The sequence below is a fragment of the Meriones unguiculatus genome, chromosome 14 (assembly GCF_030254825.1).
Source record: "Meriones unguiculatus strain TT.TT164.6M chromosome 14, Bangor_MerUng_6.1, whole genome shotgun sequence".
In the NCBI taxonomy this organism is placed as follows: domain Eukaryota; kingdom Metazoa; phylum Chordata; class Mammalia; order Rodentia; family Muridae; genus Meriones; species Meriones unguiculatus.
This window is the reverse complement of record NC_083361.1, coordinates 29,497,911-29,518,141: the sequence shown is the minus strand read 5'-3', so window position 1 is coordinate 29,518,141 and position 20,231 is coordinate 29,497,911. Positions and strand designations below refer to the sequence as shown.

The window sequence follows — 20,231 nt, the reverse complement described above, 5'->3', positions numbered from 1 at the left end:
TTAGAGTTGTTAGTGCTCTCTGGCCATGTGGGCTCTGGGAGTTGAATTTAGCTCATCAGACTTTGTGACAAGACAAGTACATTTACCCACTGGGCCAGCTCAAATTTATTTATTTTTGTCTTGTTTTTCTTTTTATTTATTACAATGTATTTACTCTGTTACCCAGCTGTGGCCCCCTCTCTTGTTCCCTCCCAATTCCACCCTCCCTCCCTCTTGTCCCCTCCCCTAGTCCACTGATAGGGGAGGTCCTCCTCCCTTTTCATCTGACCCTAGCCTATCAATTCTCATCAGTACTGTCTGCATCGTCTTTCTCTGTGGCCTGGCAAGGCTGCTTGCTCCCCCAGCGGGAGGTGATCATAGGCAGCTCAGCCTCAATGTAAATTCCCTAGTAAGGGGAGGAGGGTCTGTCTCTGACATAGACTCAAATTTATTTTTAATGCATGAATTGGAAAATACCGAATTTGAGAAATTAGTGGTGCTATTTTTACGATTTATGAGATCTTACATAGTAAAGCGCACAGCATCAGCAGCTGATATTTTGAATTATCTGATCTTAGAACCCATATCTCTGTGTATACAGTTTTGAAAAGTTTGAAAAATATTTCTTAAAAAACAAGGCCTTATCTCCCCTTGCCTCCAGCAGTCCTGCAATCTCTGCCTCTCTGCAGCCTTCTGTATTAACAGTTCAAAAGATAAAGGGCGATTGTTTTGCACAGCACAGATGACTGTGGGAACTGGATGAAGACAGTGGTAAACAGCCTAAGTCTTTTATATATATACTTCCTGATATGCTTTACATTAAAAATTTATGAATATTTATTCTCACAGCTAATAAAACACACATGCATATCCATTCACACATAATATTCACATATATATACATATATGTCTATGTAGGTATAAATATAAAAGAGCTAGTTTTAAAAAAATGATACTTTTTTTGGCTTTTTTATGGTGTGTAAGTTCTTGTGTATGAGAATGTGTGTGTATGTGGGGTTGTGTGGAGGCCAGAGGTCAATCTTGGGAGTAGTTCCTCAGAAGCCACCTACCTTTTTTTTTCCTCTCTTTTTCATGTGTGTGCATGGTGTGCATGTGTGTAAGATCACATGTGTACACATGGAGGCTCAGAGAGAAGTCAGGGTTAATGCTCAATTGTTCTTCTAGCTTCCTCATTTAGGCAGAGTCTCCCAATCAAACCAATGCTCCCAATATGGCTAATCTTGCTAGCCAGCTTGTTCTAGGAATCCTGCTGACAGGCTGGAATTACAGGCAGGCTCCCATACCCATCCAGCATGTAAGTGGGTTTCTGGGGTCTCACTCTGCATTTAAGCATTTTAATTGTTGAGCTATCTTCCCACCCCCTAAACCCCAATCCACCTTGTTTTGTTGAAACAGGGTCTGTCAATGGAACCTAAACCTTGCTGGCCAGCTAGTGAGCTCCAAGGAGTCTCCTGTTTTATCACTGCAGTGCTAAGACTACAGGAGTGCTCAGCCACCCCAGTCTGTAATGTGAGTCCCAAGGAACTGAATTCAAGTCCTCATGCTAGTGTAGCAATCGCTGTACTCACTGAGCTATCTCGCTAGCCTCTACTGTGTTTTCTTGAGACAAGGTTTTCATACAGTGGAGGCTGACCTTGAACTCTTGATCCTTCTTTGTCTACCTCCTGAGTACTGAGGTTACAGGTGTGGTGGCACCACCATGCCTGGTTAGAACTAAGGTTTTTCTTCTTTTTGAGAATATTACATCTAGGTTAGAAATCATGCTAGAAAAAAAGTTAGTTTGTGAAAGGGTTCATAAGCTGCCTTTGTGTTTCCACATTTTCTAAGTGAGAGGGGGAGAAAAAGCTTACCCTTAGCTGTGACTTTTCACCAAATATATAAAGGGCGGCTTGTCGTTTCAAGAGCTGGCTTTGCAGGTAGGTACTGTTGCTGAAGGAGGCTGAGTGATCCTTGCCTGCTAGCCTGGCACCAACATCAATGAAGGATGTTGGAGAGCTGATCAAACGGGTGCTGGAACGAAGACTTGCCCATACACCTGCACAAAAGCCAAGAAAACTGAATGAGACAACGCTGGAACACCGCTGAGTAAGATGCATGCTCTGGGCACAGTTTTAGTGGCAACATCAATCTAATCTAAGTGGTAATCAACCTAAACCATGGATCATGATTGTTTGCCACTTATTTTCTGCAATATAAATATTTGATAGAGTAGTTTAAAATCAGTTTGTCTTTGATTTGGAAGAATTTAAGAAATCGTTTCTATCTCATTTCATATGTCCACATCAATTTGGCATTTAAAGTAAATACGAGGGCATAAGTAGAGTGTGTGAGCAGGAGCAGAGAGCTGGCAAGAGACAGGGAAGGAGCTGGGAAGAGGCCGGAGCACTGGGGTCTCTATGCAGCTCTCAGGCTTCACAGAGAAAGCTCGTCAGAGGCTCTTCACTTATTTACTCAGCTTAACAAGAAGCTATATCATGAGGTAAACTAGAAACTTAACTAAATCTTCTAAAGCCAGAGGCTGGGTATAGAAGGCATATTTGGTTAGGTAAAAAAAATGACCTAATTTTAAACAACTAAAAATTCATTTATAGAATTTCCATAAAAAGTAAAAAATTATAAATTTAGTAATGTATACTTCATTTGATTTAGGAATATTTAAAATATACAGTCAGAAGCAGACATGTTTCAAGAGAAAGTCCATCCACACTAAGCAGACAGAAGAGTCTTACTGTATAAGTAACCCAAATTATATAAATTAGAAGAACCAAGGACTTCTGTGTGAGATGAGTAAAGCGGCCAAACAGGCGTAGGCCAGTTTTCAGCGTAGCCCTGTAGTGCCTTCAGAGCAGCAGACCTTCCACACGTGGCTGCAGAGATGGGGTAGGGGGTGAAAGGCCTACCCAAAGCTGGGTTTTCTTGTGTAAACCTGGAAAGGCTGTTTTAGAATCTTTCCCCGGTGAAAAATCAAGTCCTGTTACTAAGTGACTGAAGTTGCCTCAGTAATGCCATGCGACCTTCTCTCCCTATCAGCATCTGTGGAGCTTAGCAGACCAGTTTGCAAGAGAGTGGTAGGTGATTTCTGCTTAACATGAAGGTGGCCTTCTACATAATCTCAGGCATTATGGCAAAAGGCTTCTAAATGCAATCACAGAAACTTCATAATACAAATGAGAATAAAGGATATAATTTGACAAACACATGAAAAATTACTTGTAACGTTTACTTTCATAAGAAGATGGTTTTTAAAAGGGACACACTAGGACAAATAATACAGTACCTTGATTATGAACTGTTTCCTTAGCTGAAGATTTGGGGTTTGACTGAGTGAAACACTTGTCTCTGCACCCATGCACTGGTAGATAAGGTTAAAGACAGGAGAAATGAAATGTATACAGCAGCAAACATCAGAGCAATCGAGTAGGAGAAGAATGTTTAGTTTTTAAGGTTAAGTTAACATAGGAGGAAAATGTAAATACAAGTATATTTAATTAACAAACAAAGCTTCACAGTAACAGAAAAATGAGCTGAATGCCTACGGGATGATCCTCAGCACCTGTTTAGAAACACTGTAAGCGCAATGAAATGGACAGCACAGCAGGGGGTGCCACTAAGATATTATGCCAAATGGAACAAGCTTTTCAAGACTGTCAGTCAGAAATAAGTCTACATGATAAAGATAAGGAATTTGGGGAATGTGTCAATATTAGGAGTATACTGGCCCTCGTGCTGAAGGTAAATGGCAGATATCAGGTGTTTCTCTGAGCAAGGTCCTCACACCAGGCAACAGTGAAGCTCTAGCAACCATTTGGGATAACTGAGGGCGTGTTCTGCAGTACAGCATTAAGCATTGCCACATTACTTTTTTCTTCTGTGCATTCAGAAATTATATTTATTTTTCATAAATAAGTTATAAGCAGCAAAAATTCATGATCCTGTGACAATACCTAATACCACCAATACAAATTTGTGATGGTTGAAGTAAATGGCTTCTCTTAAAATTTTTTTTTTCACCAAAATGATAGGCAGTTTTTGAGATAATACTTTTGTAATTTGAGTAATATTTTTTCATTATTTAGAAAGTGTTCTGTGACTATGGCAAACTTCACTTGATAATAATAATTTCCCAAAAAAAGGGACTATTCCAGTCAATTAAGGGAAATAATTATGTATTCAGAATCACTAGTAACATTGTTACCTTTACAATGCAAAACTGCATATAACATGATCTCATAATAAAAGAAAAATCACTGATATTCATTCCTATTTTACTCCATTGGTCCATTGGAAGCAAGAAATAATAGGTAATCCTGGCCTTTGTAAACAAACGGCATCTGAGTAAGGGCTGCAGAAGCTCTGGCTACTGGCATACGGACAGCATCCCTGCAAGGCCCTACGACGGCATGTCAAAGATAGGAGGCCTGCCATGTACTAGCTCCCACACTGCCACAGTCTTGTGTTTTGCTCTTGGAATGTGGGCACTAAGATGACTCTAGTAAAGCGTAAGTAGTGGAGCTCTTCCTTCAGCGTGTTTCGCTTGCACGTGCTAGTCTCTGCTTAGGATGTTTTCTCCCATTTCCTTACCTGACATCTTTCTATTTATCCTGTAAGATCCAGATATACCGCTAACTCCTCTGAAAGGCATTCAGACCATCCAGAGCTGTAGAAAGCTCGGTCTGAACTCTGTAACTGCATTGCGATTATTTAGAAATTCTTTCCTTAACAGGGTCATGTGCTGGCAATGGTAGTGGCCTAGTCATGTTTGTTCTTCTATCCACGCTGACAGCCTGACTTGCAGGCATTCTAAGTATTTGCTGATTATTTTCTTTTCACAAACCAATACATTGTGAGCTCTTGTGAGTCTCTCCTATATTTTCAACTCAATTACTTGCACTCAGAGAGCAGAAAGAATAGTATTAAACAAAAGACATTAATACAAATACATTTATTTGTGAAAAACTGCCTAGTGCTTATCAAATGGCCTGCTTCTATCATGGGGTCATGAAGGGCTTTGAGAACTGCAGTCCTGAATGGAAGTCACTTTACCAGAGGACTTAATTGCTGCATTAGTGCCAGTAATTAGTGCTTAGATTTCCCAAGTGAGTTCTCGACACCTTGGGAGTCTACAGTAGTGAATTTCTCAAAACTGCAGGATCCCTTTCATGGCTTGTGAATAATTTCACTATGTCAAATCAGTGTCTTTAAAAATAGATTACAATTATAAATTTTATGATACTGAATGTGGTAGGTATAGATATTATTTCTGTAAAAAAATTATCTTAGACTGGATACATTTTGCATCATAGCTTAAGATTATCGGCATATAAGTATTTTATATATATATATATATAAATATAAAATGTGGTTTTTATTATGAATTATGATCAGAAAAGCTTGAAAGTTACTGGCCTAGATTTACTGCAGATGGCTTCTTCCTTCTAAACTTAGGTTGGTGCTGTGGTTTGAATGAGAATGCCCCATTCCCACCCCTTACAAAGAGCAATATCTCTATGTTTGAGCACTTGGTCTCCAGTTGGTGAAAGAAGGATTTGGGAGTGTGGCCTTTTTGGAGGAAGTGTGTCACTGGCAGTGGGCTCTGATTCTTACGTAGCTTTCTTCTGCCTTGTGTTTGTGGATAAGATGTAAGCTCTCGGCTACTGCTCCAGTGCCGTGCCGCACCTGCCTGCCTGCTGCCATGTTCCCTGCCATGAGGGTCATGGAATCACTCTCTGGAACTGTAAGCCTCACATACACTCTTCCAGAAAGTTGCCTTGTTCATGGTGCTTTGTCACGGCAATAAAGACATATGAGTCAGTGAGATTCAGTACACTTTAAAAACATTTTCTTCCCTTTTAAATAATTAGTAGGCACTAGTTTAATGATTTATTGAACTCTAATGAAGATCTAATTACTAAGTAGTTTACATTTATTATTTAATTTATTCCTCATAATTATCTTAAGTACTATCTAATAGTCTCTATTTTAAAAATGAGAACATTTAAAAACGAGGCTTGCAGATTTATTCAGCATCACAAAGTACTAGGACTGCAGTTTTAATTTAAATATAACTAAGATATACTTTTTTCGAGACAGGGTCTCAAAAAGCTGACTTGGAATCTGGTTGCTGACTTAAAGTAATCCTCTTGCCTCAGCCTTTCAAGCAGAATGGACCTTTAGTATACAGTGATCTGTACAACCAGGTGAACATGTCCAGAAGCAGGTGCCAGTGAAGGGGTGATGTGGCTCATTACTCTCATGGGACACACGGACAAAGCTTCAGAGAGAAGGGAAAGAGATGCTTAAGTTGGGTTTGGAGATGGGTTAGCTTACTTTCAATGTGGCCTCACACCCAGCTCAGTTTAACACTAAGTAGACTGCTGCTTCCTATGTAAACTTGGCAAAGTTAATCTTAAGTATCTGAAATATTTATCCTAGAAGTAGTAATTTCAAGGATAAACTTTTGAGTCAAAAAACAAAAGTTATTTACATCTTCACATTTTCTTAAGTGGCTTTCGTACAAAAAAGAGTATCTTCTCTTTCTTATAATTCATTACCTTGCAAACTAAATACAAACTGATGTGAAAAAAAGTTGCTGGCTAATCTCAATTCCTGCTCATTAGAGCAGGAAAAGTAAACAATGGATAGAAGTAAAAACCCAAAATTAAGACTCTATGCCAAAGATAGGAATATAAAAATAGAAGACCAAAACGAAGGCTGAAATAAAAAAAAAAAACAAAAACGGAAAAACAGGAGGCTCTTCTCACACAGGGTAACTAAGGGACTGCTGAAGAAGCCATACCCAGCTCTTAGGAAGAATGAGGAGCCCTATACTTGCAGGAGGCCTAAGCAAGAACTTGCAAGCTGATCTGAATGTGCATGTGCCTGTCATGGTCACGTAATAGGGAATCTTTTGAGACTTCCAATGCACTGCCCTACAGCCTATTGCTGTGACTTTAGACGGAGGAAATGTACATAACAGATACATAAAGCAGCTCTACAATCATAGAGGATGTGGAATGTGTTAGTAAACCTTGGTATCTCTTAGTTAATCACTGAGCCTCTGGACGGTCTAGAGTAAAAGAATGAGACCTGCTTAAGATGCCAGCTGACAGGCAACTGGCTGAGAGCAAAAGCTGTAGAAAGCATGCACACTTAGTTCATGGAAACTTGTAGCAGGAAATTCTTGGGTAAGGTATCAGAAATAATAATTACATCTTCACATTTGAATAACTGTGAAGGCCATTAACTGGAAGGACAATTTTTTTAAACCTAAAATTTATCTTACAGGTTACCTGGCCAAACATGGAAACAGATAAAATGTTCTTGAAGAAGTTTATAAAAATAAAATGCAAGAGTGGGGTGTTGGTGGGACAATTTAAAGTATCCGGGTGTCTGCTGGAAGCTGTAGTCTACTAAAGAGTAAATGGAAAAGTCACTGACTTACTTTTCCTGACAACACAATTGAGCAGCCCTAAGTTAACCCGAAGAGCTCTAAAAGATGAAACATTTACATGCTGACAGGATGTGTCAAAAACTTTCTGATTTTGGATTCTATATTTTTGGCTAAAGGATGCTTAGCATGTAAAAGTCTGTGTAAATATCCAAAATCTAAAACAAAACAAAACAAAAAACCAAAAACCAAACAACAACAACAAAAAAAAAACCCTAAAACTCTAAAATGTCAAAAACATCTGGTCCATGGCATTTGGAATAAAAGATCTGCAACCTGAATAAATTTTCAGTACTAAGCTGGGGTAGGGATACAATTCAGCTGTAAAGTCCTTGCCTAGCATGTAGGAGGCCTAACTTCAACCCTTCAGTAATACACACACACAGAAAGGATAAGTCATAATCGTTTATAAAAATCTGGTAATACTTTGTGACAGAGAAATCGCAGGCCTCCAAAAAGAAATATATTATATTGTCTTTTGTTTCAATCCTTTAACAAAAAAAAATTAGAAGAATGAAGTTTGTTTGTATCTTACATTTTAAAAATCCAGAAAAAAAAAAAAAACAACAACAACAAACAAACCTTAACATGACTTGTCATAGGTACTTTGTGTCCTTCCAAACTCACATATTGGAATCCTGACCCTGGTACCTCAGAAGTGACTGTATTTGGAAACAGTGTGGTACAGATGCAATTAGTTACTATAAGGCCATACTATAATAGACTAAGTTCCTACTACAATATGACTGGATCCTTATAAAAAGAAAAAAAAAAAAAAACCTTGAAGCTAGACATAGAGAAAGTCACATAAAAATGAAAGCAGAGATCTGAGTGGTGCCTCTATAAGCAAATGAATGCCACACATTTCTAGATGATCTTCAGCCCCTAGAAGGCAGTCATCAAACATCCTTTCTTACAACCCTCAAGAAAACAACTTACTGACGTTGGTTCTGGACTTCTGTCTGCTGCAAAACTGTGGGACTAGAGTGCTTTCAGGCACCATTTGTGATGCTTTGCTACAGTAGTCCCAGGAAATGAAACACTACAGTCTCAAAGCCTAACAAATTAACTAGAAACATGACCCCCCGAAAGTTGAGAACTCTTGGGAAAAGCTATAATTTCAGAGTTTTGATGACACATCCAAAGACTACTAGAACATGTACATGGTTCTCAAAAGGGAATAAGTGAATTTTGTAAAACAGAGCTTATATGTTGACTTTGAACCAAATTCTGCAATGGAGTATTCTCAGATTACTTATAGTTCTTAGGAAAAAATAGCACTGGGTCTTATAAGTTATGTCAAAATACAGCAGGTGATGCAGATAATATTTCTGGATTAAAAAGAATGATCTAGATTTACAAATGAGGACCAAGTGGACTTTTAGTAAGAATGCAAACTGTAAGAACCAATCTCATTCTTTCAGAAGTTACAAGAGTCTGCCTTTGCTTTAGTTATGATTTGTTCTTTTTGTTTTTCAAACACGAGAACAGTAACAGATTCTATAGATGAAAAGGGACTGAAAAAGCAGTTAATAATACTGGTGGACAGAACTGATATCCAAATTCTAACACAATTAGTAGTCCACACTAGAAAACATCCAAGGGTGAAAATTTATACATACAACCAATAGCAACTCTCCAGCCAGTATGTTAAGGACAGCAATACATGTGAAAGAGGTGTAGGGACTTCCAATAGCATTAATCTCAGCATGGGCTTACTTTAGGATGAGGCTTCCCCACAAGGCAATCTAAAGTGGACTCAACACCCTGAGTGCTGGGTATGATTCTGTAGAATTCATGGAGTAAAGAGGATAATGAGCAGCCCACACCCAAATAACCTGGGGAAACTCAGAGCTAATTAAAACAAAGAGAAAATATGAGAACAGCTTTTCAAGCTGAAGATCTGAAGTGTGAGAAATTAGATTTAGTTTCTAACTCCTGATGCTTAGCCTGGCCTCAAACTTGAGTGCTGGGATTACAGGTACTTGCCACTTGGGCAAGGGTCAACAGGTAAAAATTATGTGGCAGTTGAGTTTTAGAGATCTAAGAAAGACCTTCTTAATAAGGAGTGCTTGTATATGCAAAGTACCATTTTTGAGAAGAAAGACAGTGTTAGCTATGGGCTAACCTCGATCATGTAGGAGGCTTGTTTTCAAGGACAGCCAGCCTTTTACAGGAGCCAGAGGAAGAATGCACGATTGTGACTCCACTGTGGAGCAGTAGAACTTTGCAGGAACAATGCCCGGTTTAGAATTATCTTTGCTGAGAAAAAGAAGTGCACAGTGACTTGCAGAGACTCGAGTGAAGCGACTACTGTGCCTCCTTTATCACCTCATGCCAGCTGTATGTATAGAGAGAGCGAGGAAGAGAGGTTTAGATCTCATTTAGCTTACTCTCAAAGACTAGAGAAGTTTAAAAGATTCTGGAGGCACAGCTGTCTGCTATCTCTTCTAATTTTGTAAGTAGACTTTTTACTCTGTAAACTTGGCAGATCATCACCATTTAAACATGATTCTTCCACGTCCTAATTCTCTCAAATTCATCAGTAGTTAAGATATCATTAATAATCATATTCATTGTTCCATAAGGCATAACACCTTTGTCATCATACTAGAAATAAACTTGGTCATTCATTGAAGAAGGGTAATTAAGAATAACTTAGAAACATAATTAGTTGATTTTTAAAATACCCACTATCTGAAAGAATGTTCTCTGCTGTTAAGCTTGTATTGGTGCTCAGTTATAAAACTGGTCTTACTAATTTCCTCAAGTAAAGCTATTGGATGGGTTTATATCCAAATGTCCTGGCACTACCTGTTTAAGCACAATGGACATTCTTGAAGTCCTCCTTTCAGTCCCTAAAGTCAGCCAAAATACAAAAAATAAAAAAAGAAAAAAACCATGGAATTCTGGTTACCATTACTCAAATAACAAAAAGTTATCTTCATGTGTAGCATGTCTAATTGCTGCCAAACATCGTACTTTTTAAATCCCCAAATGCTTTATTAGAGATAACACAACAAATGTTATTATTTCATCAAAGATAACACATATTTGAAAGATTACAGAGTTAGGTTTGGCAAGTGCAATCAGAGAATCCAATGGTAAATGAAGCAAGACATGCATGGCGTTACTTTGCAAGAAAAGCCACCTTCTGCTTATGTTGAGGTACTTCAGATAGCTGATTAAGCCACAGAGACCAACTTCTCAAGTCACATGCTCCTGTCTAACACATTAGGGTTACCTCTACATGAACCCTTTGGGGTTCCATCACATGATAACTGAAACAGAATATTAGTACAAGTCTTAATGGCTTCATCCAAATCCACAGAAAACAAACTAACGCAGAATCATAAAGAAATTTTGGGAATTTCAAATTTATATGATAATTTTAATCAATTATACATTTAATAACCAGATTTTCAACTGATACATTCAACTTCATAATATTTTAAAGTTTATGTAAAGTAGACTCTGAGACTTTAAGGATTACATTATGTGTGATACCTCCTGTCTTATTACTATTTTAAAAAGATAATACTTGAATCTCTACACATAGTTACTAATTACTAGACATTAACAGTGGTACTGTGGCTTCTAAGTAAAAGAAGCTAAAATTATGACCTTTCAGGGTAAACATTTTACAGTCATGATGGAGTAACAAAAGATGTGTCTAACGAGATTAATAACTTTAGAAACAGATACTACCTTTTAAGAGTAGTGATCAAGAGAAGTATCATCAGATCTTACCTGGGGACAGAGCAAGTGCTGGCCTGACAGTAAGAGTACTGTTGCCTCTGAGTTTCTGATGAATAGTAACTGCAGTCAATAAGGCTTGCAAGTACTTTTCTTGTTCTATGCTACTGGAAGACTCTAAAGAGGAGGTAGAAACTATAATACAAAAAAAAATAATTAAAGTCTCTGTATAATAAAATAAGCTCAAATATATTTGCTCATACTTTATATAATTTCCTGCAACCACACCCAAATATAGAAGCCAGTTAGACTTAAAGCCTGGTCAATTATGTGGCTGTATTTTGATGCTGGTTTCAACACACCCACTTCTCAGTTGCTCATCACTCTCCTATAAAGGGCCCAAGTCTAAAAAGCCAGGGCAAGACTAGCCTCCCAAACACAGGTGTACTTGATAGAATCAAAATGAAGATTCACAAACAAACACCTCCCTGATTCCCTCACATCCTCCCCATGTGTGGGAGCAGAGGGCATCGAGGGGGTGTCTTCGGCATCCCAGAGGAGGTAGATGTGAGGATTTCCTAATCGATTTAACAGTTTACACGAGCTTGTCAGGGGCTCTGTTGCTTGCCTACTAGAGAAAGACAGGAGGAGTACAGGAGCCACTTTTGCCACACTTTCTGGTCTAAGACAGAAAGTAGATACAAACACAAACAAGTGTAAAGCAAGCAGCTGGCAGGAATATGAGCCTAGTTTGTGTGAAGCAAAATGGAATCACTGAAATGGGTTCAAGCCCTTTATTTGTTTATGCATTTTTAATTTTGATAAAAGTTACATGCAGTACAGACTAGCCTCAAAGTCATTATATTGTTGAGGCTGACTTTGAAATACTGCTTCTCCTGCCTCCACCTCTCCCAAATGTTGGGATTACAGGTGTGAATTACATACTTGGCAGGCTCAGGCATGCAGAAGAGGTATACTAAAAGGACAACAGAACCATACATTTTCTTATACCTTCAACAGAAAATAATTAGCATTATTTTTATTTGCTCTAAGATATCATCAATTATAAGGTTCAAGTGTTGAACTAGGTTCAAGTTTTGAACTATGACACTATTATTTCTAATCATATCAATTAGGAGGCACATCCCAATTTGAAGAAAAAGCAAATTTATTCAGGAATATAAGATACATACTAGAATATAAAAATAAAATTTCTATCAGATAAATTAGAACTCAGTGGAATAACTTTCCTACATTCAGTACTATGCTTGCCAGTGCTCCTGAACTCACAGGCTTTTTGCACTTGCATCCATTTGTGCTCTATTTTGTACTGTACACTCTTGGCTTGGGAGAAATCCCCAAGACAGAAAGTGGTAAAATCAACTTCCTTTAATTGCAACGCTGCTGTAACCCCAAGCCAGGCAAATACAGCCCCGTGCACAATGCTCTCAATCAAGTGAATTATGAAGGGCAACTTTCCGGAGGCAAGTGGATGAAGACAGAGCTCTCAAAACCACATGGCTCCTCTACTTTACTGACCAAAGATTTTGGATTCTAAAAAAGAACGTGCTACTTCCAAATTTATATCTTATACTGGATTGGGTCAAAGTTTAACTAGAAACCATGAGAAAATCAGCACACTCTAGCTCAAGATTTTATTATCTTGGTCATGGTACTCACAAATATACCTCAGACAAGGGACTTCCCATTTCTCTCGTTTCCTAAAGAGTCTTTGTCTGAGACCTCTGAAAGCTGCATGCTAGCTGAAATTACTGTTGCTGTTTGTGTATTCTCATGCCACACGGGACAAAATCCCTATTTACCTCTGAAGCTGTTAAATGTAGCTGAATAGTTTTCAGAGAAAAGAGCAAAGATTGGTATAACCTAGTTTCCAACAATGGATATTTTAGTTTGCCAGAACAAAAACAGCCTAGAACGAAATACTTTATTAAACTATTATTGGCTAAAAACCAAAGAGAAGATCCGATATGGTAAGATGGGAATTCAGTGTAGAGCCCGCATGCCAGCAGTCATCTTTACTTAAGTCAAGCTCTGTGTACTCTGCATGTGGCACAGTGAAAGGGTGCGGGGACAGGCAGCTGGACCCTAGGTTTTACTCTTTTTTTTTTTTTTTTTAGTAACTTTTTTTTTTAATTTTTCATCAATTACACTTTATTCATTCTGCATCCCCCCATAAGCCCCTCCCTCCTCCCCTCCCAATCCCATCCTCCCTTCTCCCTCTGCTTGCATGCCACTCCCCAAGTCCACTAATAGGGGAGGTTCTCCTCTCCTTTCTGATCTTAGTCTGTCAGTTCACATCAAAAGTGGCTGTATTGTCCTCTACTATGGGTTTTACTCTTTTTAATTCTGTAAAGGCTCTGTCCCTTTGTTACTATGGCATTCAGGATGTCCCCAAACTCCTGGGTTTAAGTGATCCTGTCTTAGTTTCCCAAGGAATTGAATCCACAGGCCTGGACCTCTATGCTTGGCTGAGTTTTAGGGATATTCTCCAGTGAGAGTTGTGTTGTGCAGAGATGCTTACCAGCTTGAGGGGAGTTCTGTGATTTGAACAGACCAACAACTCCCTTCCCATGGAATCCTCCAGACCGGAGGAGCAGAGTACCACTTCTTGAGTTCTTCCAACATACAACAGGCAGGCGATTGTGTCGATAGCAGCGGGCTACTCTTGGTAAACTACTGTCTTGTATAGCTTGAGGTATGACTAAAAGGCCAGGATAGCTTCAGGATGCAGGAGGGGGTAAGAGAGTGATGGGGAGGAGAAGGGTAAGAAACATGGTGAGATAATATAAAAGTATAAATAGTATACTATCACTGTGATTTTTGTACACAAAGAAACACACTGGTTGAGATGTATCATAAAGTATGGAAGTTCATTTAAACTCAAGATTGTTTTGTGATAGGCTATCATCATATAGCTCTGTTTGGCCTGAAACTTTGCTATACAGACCAAGAGGACCTGAACTTACAGACATGCCCCTGTCTCTACTTTCCTGAGTGCTGGAATTTACACTCAGTGTTACCAGAACAAGTCTAACAGTCAACAACTCATAGCAATGACAACAGAACAAAGCTGCCTGTAGATTGCCTGAGGCGTAAAAGGATTAAAAATCAAAACAGGTAATTTTTGGTACGACAACAGAAAGTTCAAATGTCAAAAAAAAGTTTAACGATTTCATTAGCACTACATAATGATGTTTGTTTATTTATTTATAGTCAAGGGCTAACTATGTAGCTCTGGCTGGCCTGGAATTCTATAGAGACCAAGCTGGCTTTGAACTCACAAAGACCCACCTACCTCTGCCTCTCAAGGGCTGGGATTAAAGGTGTGCGTGCCTAACTCTGTGTTATGAGAACTTTAAAAAAAAATTAAAATTAAATTTCAGAGAATTTCATTCAACACATCTCAGTGTTTATGTATATATTTTAAAAGACTGGCTCCCAGAGTTCAGGACAGGATAATTCATGAGAGAAGACAGCAATTTGAAGACTCACAGTGAAGAAGTTTCACATTTTAACTCCTTGACTACTAATGCAGCATCTTAATTTAATGCTCAGCACGAAATTTACCAAGCTACACATCTTAAGCCTACAAATCACTGGTATTAAGTATACTAATAAGATTGTGTAACTATCACCCCAACTTCTCTCCTATACTCCTCCTCCCTATTCTTGTTCATTTCCCGCCCACCAAAGCAGGATCTCCTGTTTTCATGTCTTACACACACTTTGTAAGAGAAAATGGGTGTTTTGTCTTCTTCCCACTACCTTCTCCTGTCTTCTGCTTACCTCCTCCTTCTTTTAAACTCCTCTCCTCTCACACAGTACTTTTACTTTCATGTCATATATATTTAAATGTAGTTTATGCATATTAGAGAAATGTGATACTTGTATTTACAAGTCTAAGTTTATTTTGCTTAATATAATGCTCACTAGCTCTAGCCACTTTCCTACAGATGATATATTTTAATTGTTTTTGTAGCTGAATAAAATTCCATTGTGTATTTATATATATACATGCATTCTCTTTAATCATCTGTGATGGCCATCTAGGCTGGCTTCATATTTTGGCTATTGTGAACAATGCTGCAATAAACATGGACATGGAAGTGCTTTTGTGGTAGGCTGACCTAGATTCTCTTAGGTTTACACCCATCAGTGGTATAGCTAGATCACATGGAAATTCAATTTTAGTACTGTGAGGAACCTCCATTCTGATTTCCACAGTGATCACATCAGTTTATATTCTCAACAACAGGATAAAAGGGTTCCCTGCTGGGCTGGCTGAGACTGAAGCATCAACCAAAGACCATGCATAAGCTGGACCTAGGCCCTCTACAGAGATGTGGCAGATGGGCAGCTTCAGCTTCATGTGGGGCCTTTAGTAAGGGAAGCTGAGACTGCATTGGACACAGACTCACTTGCCAGCTTTTTGATCACTTCCCCTTGGTGGGACTGCCTTGCCAGGCCACAGGGGAAGAGAACAAGCTCAGTCCTGATGCAACTTGATGAGCTGGGGTGGATGGGAAGGGGAGCTCCCCTTTTCTGGGGAAAAGGTAAGTGGGGAGGGAAGAGTTTGGGTGGGACTGGAAAGGAAAAAGGGATGGGGCCATAATCAGGATGTTAAGAGAATAAAAAAAACAATTTAAAAAAGGGTTCTCTCCCTACAATCTTCACCATCACTTGTTGCTACTTATTGTTTTCTCAATATCATTCTGACTGGGGATGGAAATGGGAACTTAATGCAGTAATTTGCATTTTTCTAAAGACTAAAGATGATTAACATTTTTCATATATTTATCAGACACATTTCTTCTTTTGCGGTTAGTCTTTTCAAACATTTGTTTACTTATTGAATAGATGATTTTATGTGTTTAAATTTTCCCACTCAAATAATCACTTTTTTACAATGTTTATGAAAAATTTCTGCTATCATTTTAACTTCCTTTTCCTTATCTCTCTTTTCTTTCTTCCTTCTTTTTTCTGAGACGTGTTCTCACTGTAGCCCATGCAGTCCTTGAATTTTAGAGATCTTCCTGTCCCAGCCTCTAGCATGCTTGCATTGTAGGTGCCTCTCGCTTTTCTTTGTTCTCTCAATTGCTAGCCCTGATGTGAAGGTGCTACAACTTATCATTTCACACTGTGGGTATTGCTCTTCCTCTCCTAACAAATCTTCTATCTCAAGATCTTGAAAAACATTCTCTCTCTCTCTCTAGCCCTGTCCCTCCTGAGACAGAGTTTCTCCGTGTAGCCTTAGCCCTGGTTGTCCTGAAACTTGCTTTGTAAACTAGTCTGACCTCTAACTCAGGGATCTGCCAGCCTCTACCTCTGGAGATTAAAGGCATTGCCTGGTTATTCTCTAATTTTATAGGAGCTTTATTTTAAAGCATTTTATATGTAACCCTATAAGTCAATGGGAATTGAGGTTTTTAAGTATAAGCCAGCAGTCAAGATGAACTTTTCCTCATACATATGTATTGCCAGGACTATTTATTAAAAACAACAACAACAAACTTCCATCCACTGCTTTTCTCTGAAACCAAATATCCACGTGTGGTTGCTGCTATTTTTCTTCTTTTTTTCACTAGTCTGCTTATGCTACTCCAAGACTATCTTAATTACTGTAGTTTTTTTGATAATATTTTTTAAAAAGTTTGTATTATGTTTTAAATCATGAGTCTGTGTAGGTATGTGTATGAGTGCAGCTGTCCATGGAAACCACAAGAGTGCATCAGATACCCTAGTGCAACATGCGTTATAAGGAACCAAACTTGGGTCCTCTGCAAGAGTAGTACATGCTCTTATCAATATCTTGATAGCCTTTAGTAGTATTCTATAAACCTACCTAGACTACTCTTGGTCTTCTGCATTGCTATGATGGAAGTCTTACAAGTACCTCTTCAGCCTTTGTTATTAGGGTTTTCATTGTACCTACAGGTTAACTCATGAACGAACTGCATGCATTAGAATATGGAATATCTAAGAACTTGATATATCTATAATATAAATATCTATTTATTTGAACTTTCAATGACCTTATTAATTTGAATGTTCCATAGTGTGGCACTGTACATCTTCCATTAGATTTATTCTGAAGTAGTGAAATGTTCCTAAGTGTTACTGTTTATAGAATTCACATAAATCATGAATTTGTGTAGGGATATGTATGAGTGATATGTGATATAGTGAAATATCATCATTTAAAAAATTCTCCTAGTGGTTGTACAAGCTTTCTCAGACAATAGGAATAGTGTTACCTCAAGACCCAGCTATACCAGTCCTAGGCATATCTCTAAAAGATGCTCAAGTATACAACAAGGACATTTGCTCAACCATGTTCGTAGCAGCTTTATTTGTAATAGCCAGAAGCTGGAAACAACCCAGATGTCTCTTGAAGAATTTAAGTTAGCCTGGGTATAACTCCATTTTGAAATAAAGAGCCATCTTGACTGGGAGATGAATTTAGGTACCAGGAAATATCACAGAATGTACACTTGGCAGAAAATAAAGTTAACTCTCCTAGCAACAGCCTCCAGGAAATACCACAGAATAAATACTTTATAGAAAATAGAGAGAATCTCCCTGGCAATAATCAATGAGAATCAGCTGGGAATTGGCTGGGAAAATTCTCCCCAATGTTTCAGATATAGTTCAGAAGAATAGCAATTGTGATTGTATGCTTTAGGTAATTGTGATTCAGAGAAGGTCACCTCACCCCTCTAACTCTTACCTAATCCTGTAACGTCAAGGCATATGTCCCCTGTTTGCTGTCATAGAAACATGTGCCCTCCTGCTTGCTGCCATAGAAACCCCCTGTTTGCAGTCTTTCCCTTTAAAAACCCTGCTCACTCAGGGCTCGGGATCCTACTTCTCTACTGCTGTGTCAGTGAGAGTTGGGTCCTGAATTTGATCGCTCTCGTAATAAAGCTCTCTTGCTATTGCATCGAATCGTCTCCGGGTGGTCTCTGAGGGTCCCGTCAACCTGGCATTACAGCCTCAGTTGGAATAGATACAGAAACTGTGGTACATTTACGCAATGGAATACTACCCAGCAATTAAAAACAAGGAAATCATGAAATTTGCAGGCAAATGGTGGGATATAGAAAAGATCATCCTGAGTAAGGTATCCCAGAAGCAGAAAGACACACATGGTACATACTCACTTATAAGTCGATAGTAGACATATAATATAGGATAATCATATTAAAATCTGTACATCTAAGGAAGCTAATCAAAAAGGAGGACCCTGGGTAAGATGCTCAATCTTTATTCAGAAAGGCAAATGAGACTGACATTGGAAGAGGGAGAAAAAAGAAAACAGGACAGGAGCCTACCACAGAGGGCCTTTGAAAGACTCTACCTAGCAGGGAGTCAAAAGATATGCTGAGATGCATAGCCAAACTTTGGGCAGAGTGCAGGGAATCTTATGAAAGAAGGGGGAGGTAGAAAGACCTGGAAGGAATAGGAGCTCCACAAGGGGAGCAACAGAACCAAAAAATCTGGGCACAGGGGTCTTTTCTAGACTGATACTCCAAACAAGGACCAGGCATGGAGATAACTTAGAACCCCTGCACAGAAGTAGCCCAAGGCAGCTCAGTATCCAAGAGGGTTCCCCAATAATAGGACCATCTCTGACATGAGCTCATGGGCTGACTCTTGGATCACCTCCATCTGAGGGGGGAGCAGCCATACCAGTCCACAGAGGAAGACAAAGAAGATAGTTCTGATGAGACCTGATGGGGAGGAAGACCTCCCCTATCACTGGACTAGGGGAGGGGCATAGGAGAAGAAGAGGGAGGGAGGGTGGGATTGGGAGGGGTTAGGGAGGGGGTACAGCTGGGATACAAAGTAAAAACTGTAATTAATAAAATTAAAAAAAATTTAAAAAGAAAAAGAAAAGAAAAAAATTCTCTTTATGAAAGAAAGGGGAGATAGAAAGACCTGGAGGGGACAGGCGCTCCACAAGGAGAGCAACAGAACCAAAAAATCTGGGCACAGGGGTCTTTTCTGAGACTGATACTCCAACCAAGGACCATGCATGGAGGTAACCTAGAACCCCTGCACAGATGTAGCCCATGGCAGCTCAGTATACAAGTGGGTTCCCTAGTAATGGGAACAGGGGCTGTCTCTGACATGAACTCAGTGGCTGGCTCTTTGATCACCTCCCCCCTGAGGGGAGGAACAGCCTTACCAGGCCACAAAGGAAGACAATGCAGCCAGTCCTGATGAGACTTAATAAGACTAGGGTCAGATGAAAGGGGAGGAGGACCTCCCCCATCAGTGGACTGGGGGAGGAGTAGGGGAGAAGAGGGAGGGAGGGTGGGACTGGGAGGTGACAAGGGAGGGGGCTACAGTTGGGATACGAAGTGAATAAACTGTAATTAATAAAAAAATAAATTAAAAAATTCTCCTTGCAATGGTTTGGTTTTTGTTTATATGTAACTAATTACTGCAACACCAACTTGTCCCAGTTACCTTATCAAATTCACTTACTCTAGATTCCTTCAGGTTTCCTACCATTTTTTACAGTCTCTTGTACTGCTTAGGATGTTAAATAAAACACTTCAAAGAAGTGATGGTGGAAATTCTTGCCCTGATGTTAAAAAAACAAAAACTTTCAATACTTTAGCACTAAATGACTTCTGCTGTGAGACTTCTAAGATGTAGCCAGAGTAGGCGCTATAGATATAGAATAGCTCCTATTTTCTATTTTTGAGAATTTTTTAAAATAAAGACTATAACTGTGTATTATATCTAAAATGCCTTTCTGTCTATAAAAGCTTACATGTTTCTCTCTTAAAATTTATCGATGTGGCGAATGTTTCTGTCAACATTCTGAATTCTATGGTAACTAGTAATTCTGTAGCAACTTGGTCTTTATTATTAGTGACGCTTTTTTATTTCTAGTATTTTTCTTTTTGTTCCATAATAATTCTTACTTCAATATCTACTTTGATATTTTTATGGTGACAACAGATTTTGTTTTCAGTTTCACATGATATATTTTTCTAACCTTTTAGTCTCCACTTTTTTTTTGCATTTTTGTACATTAATTATGTCCCTTAATAGC

The 20,231-nt window shown here is 38.8% G+C and overlaps 1 protein-coding gene across 2 annotated transcripts in view; it reads right to left on the bottom strand.

Moving 5' to 3' along the window:
- The window catches only part of Sbf2 (SET binding factor 2), a 331,059-nt gene that overhangs the window by 33,218 nt on the left and 277,610 nt on the right, over positions 1-20,231 (bottom strand). Inside the window, exons 27-30 of one of the 2 annotated variants that reach the window (XM_060367046.1) lie at positions 13,686-13,882; positions 11,198-11,338; positions 3,278-3,352; positions 1,851-2,035 (exon numbers count right to left, since the gene is read on the bottom strand). In XM_060367046.1, the coding sequence (XP_060223029.1) occupies positions 1,851-2,035; positions 3,278-3,352; positions 11,198-11,338; positions 13,686-13,882 (598 nt within the window). The remainder of the gene's footprint in view (positions 1-1,850; positions 2,036-3,277; positions 3,353-11,197; positions 11,339-13,685; positions 13,883-20,231) is intronic. The other variant, XM_060367047.1, reaches the window with a different exon arrangement.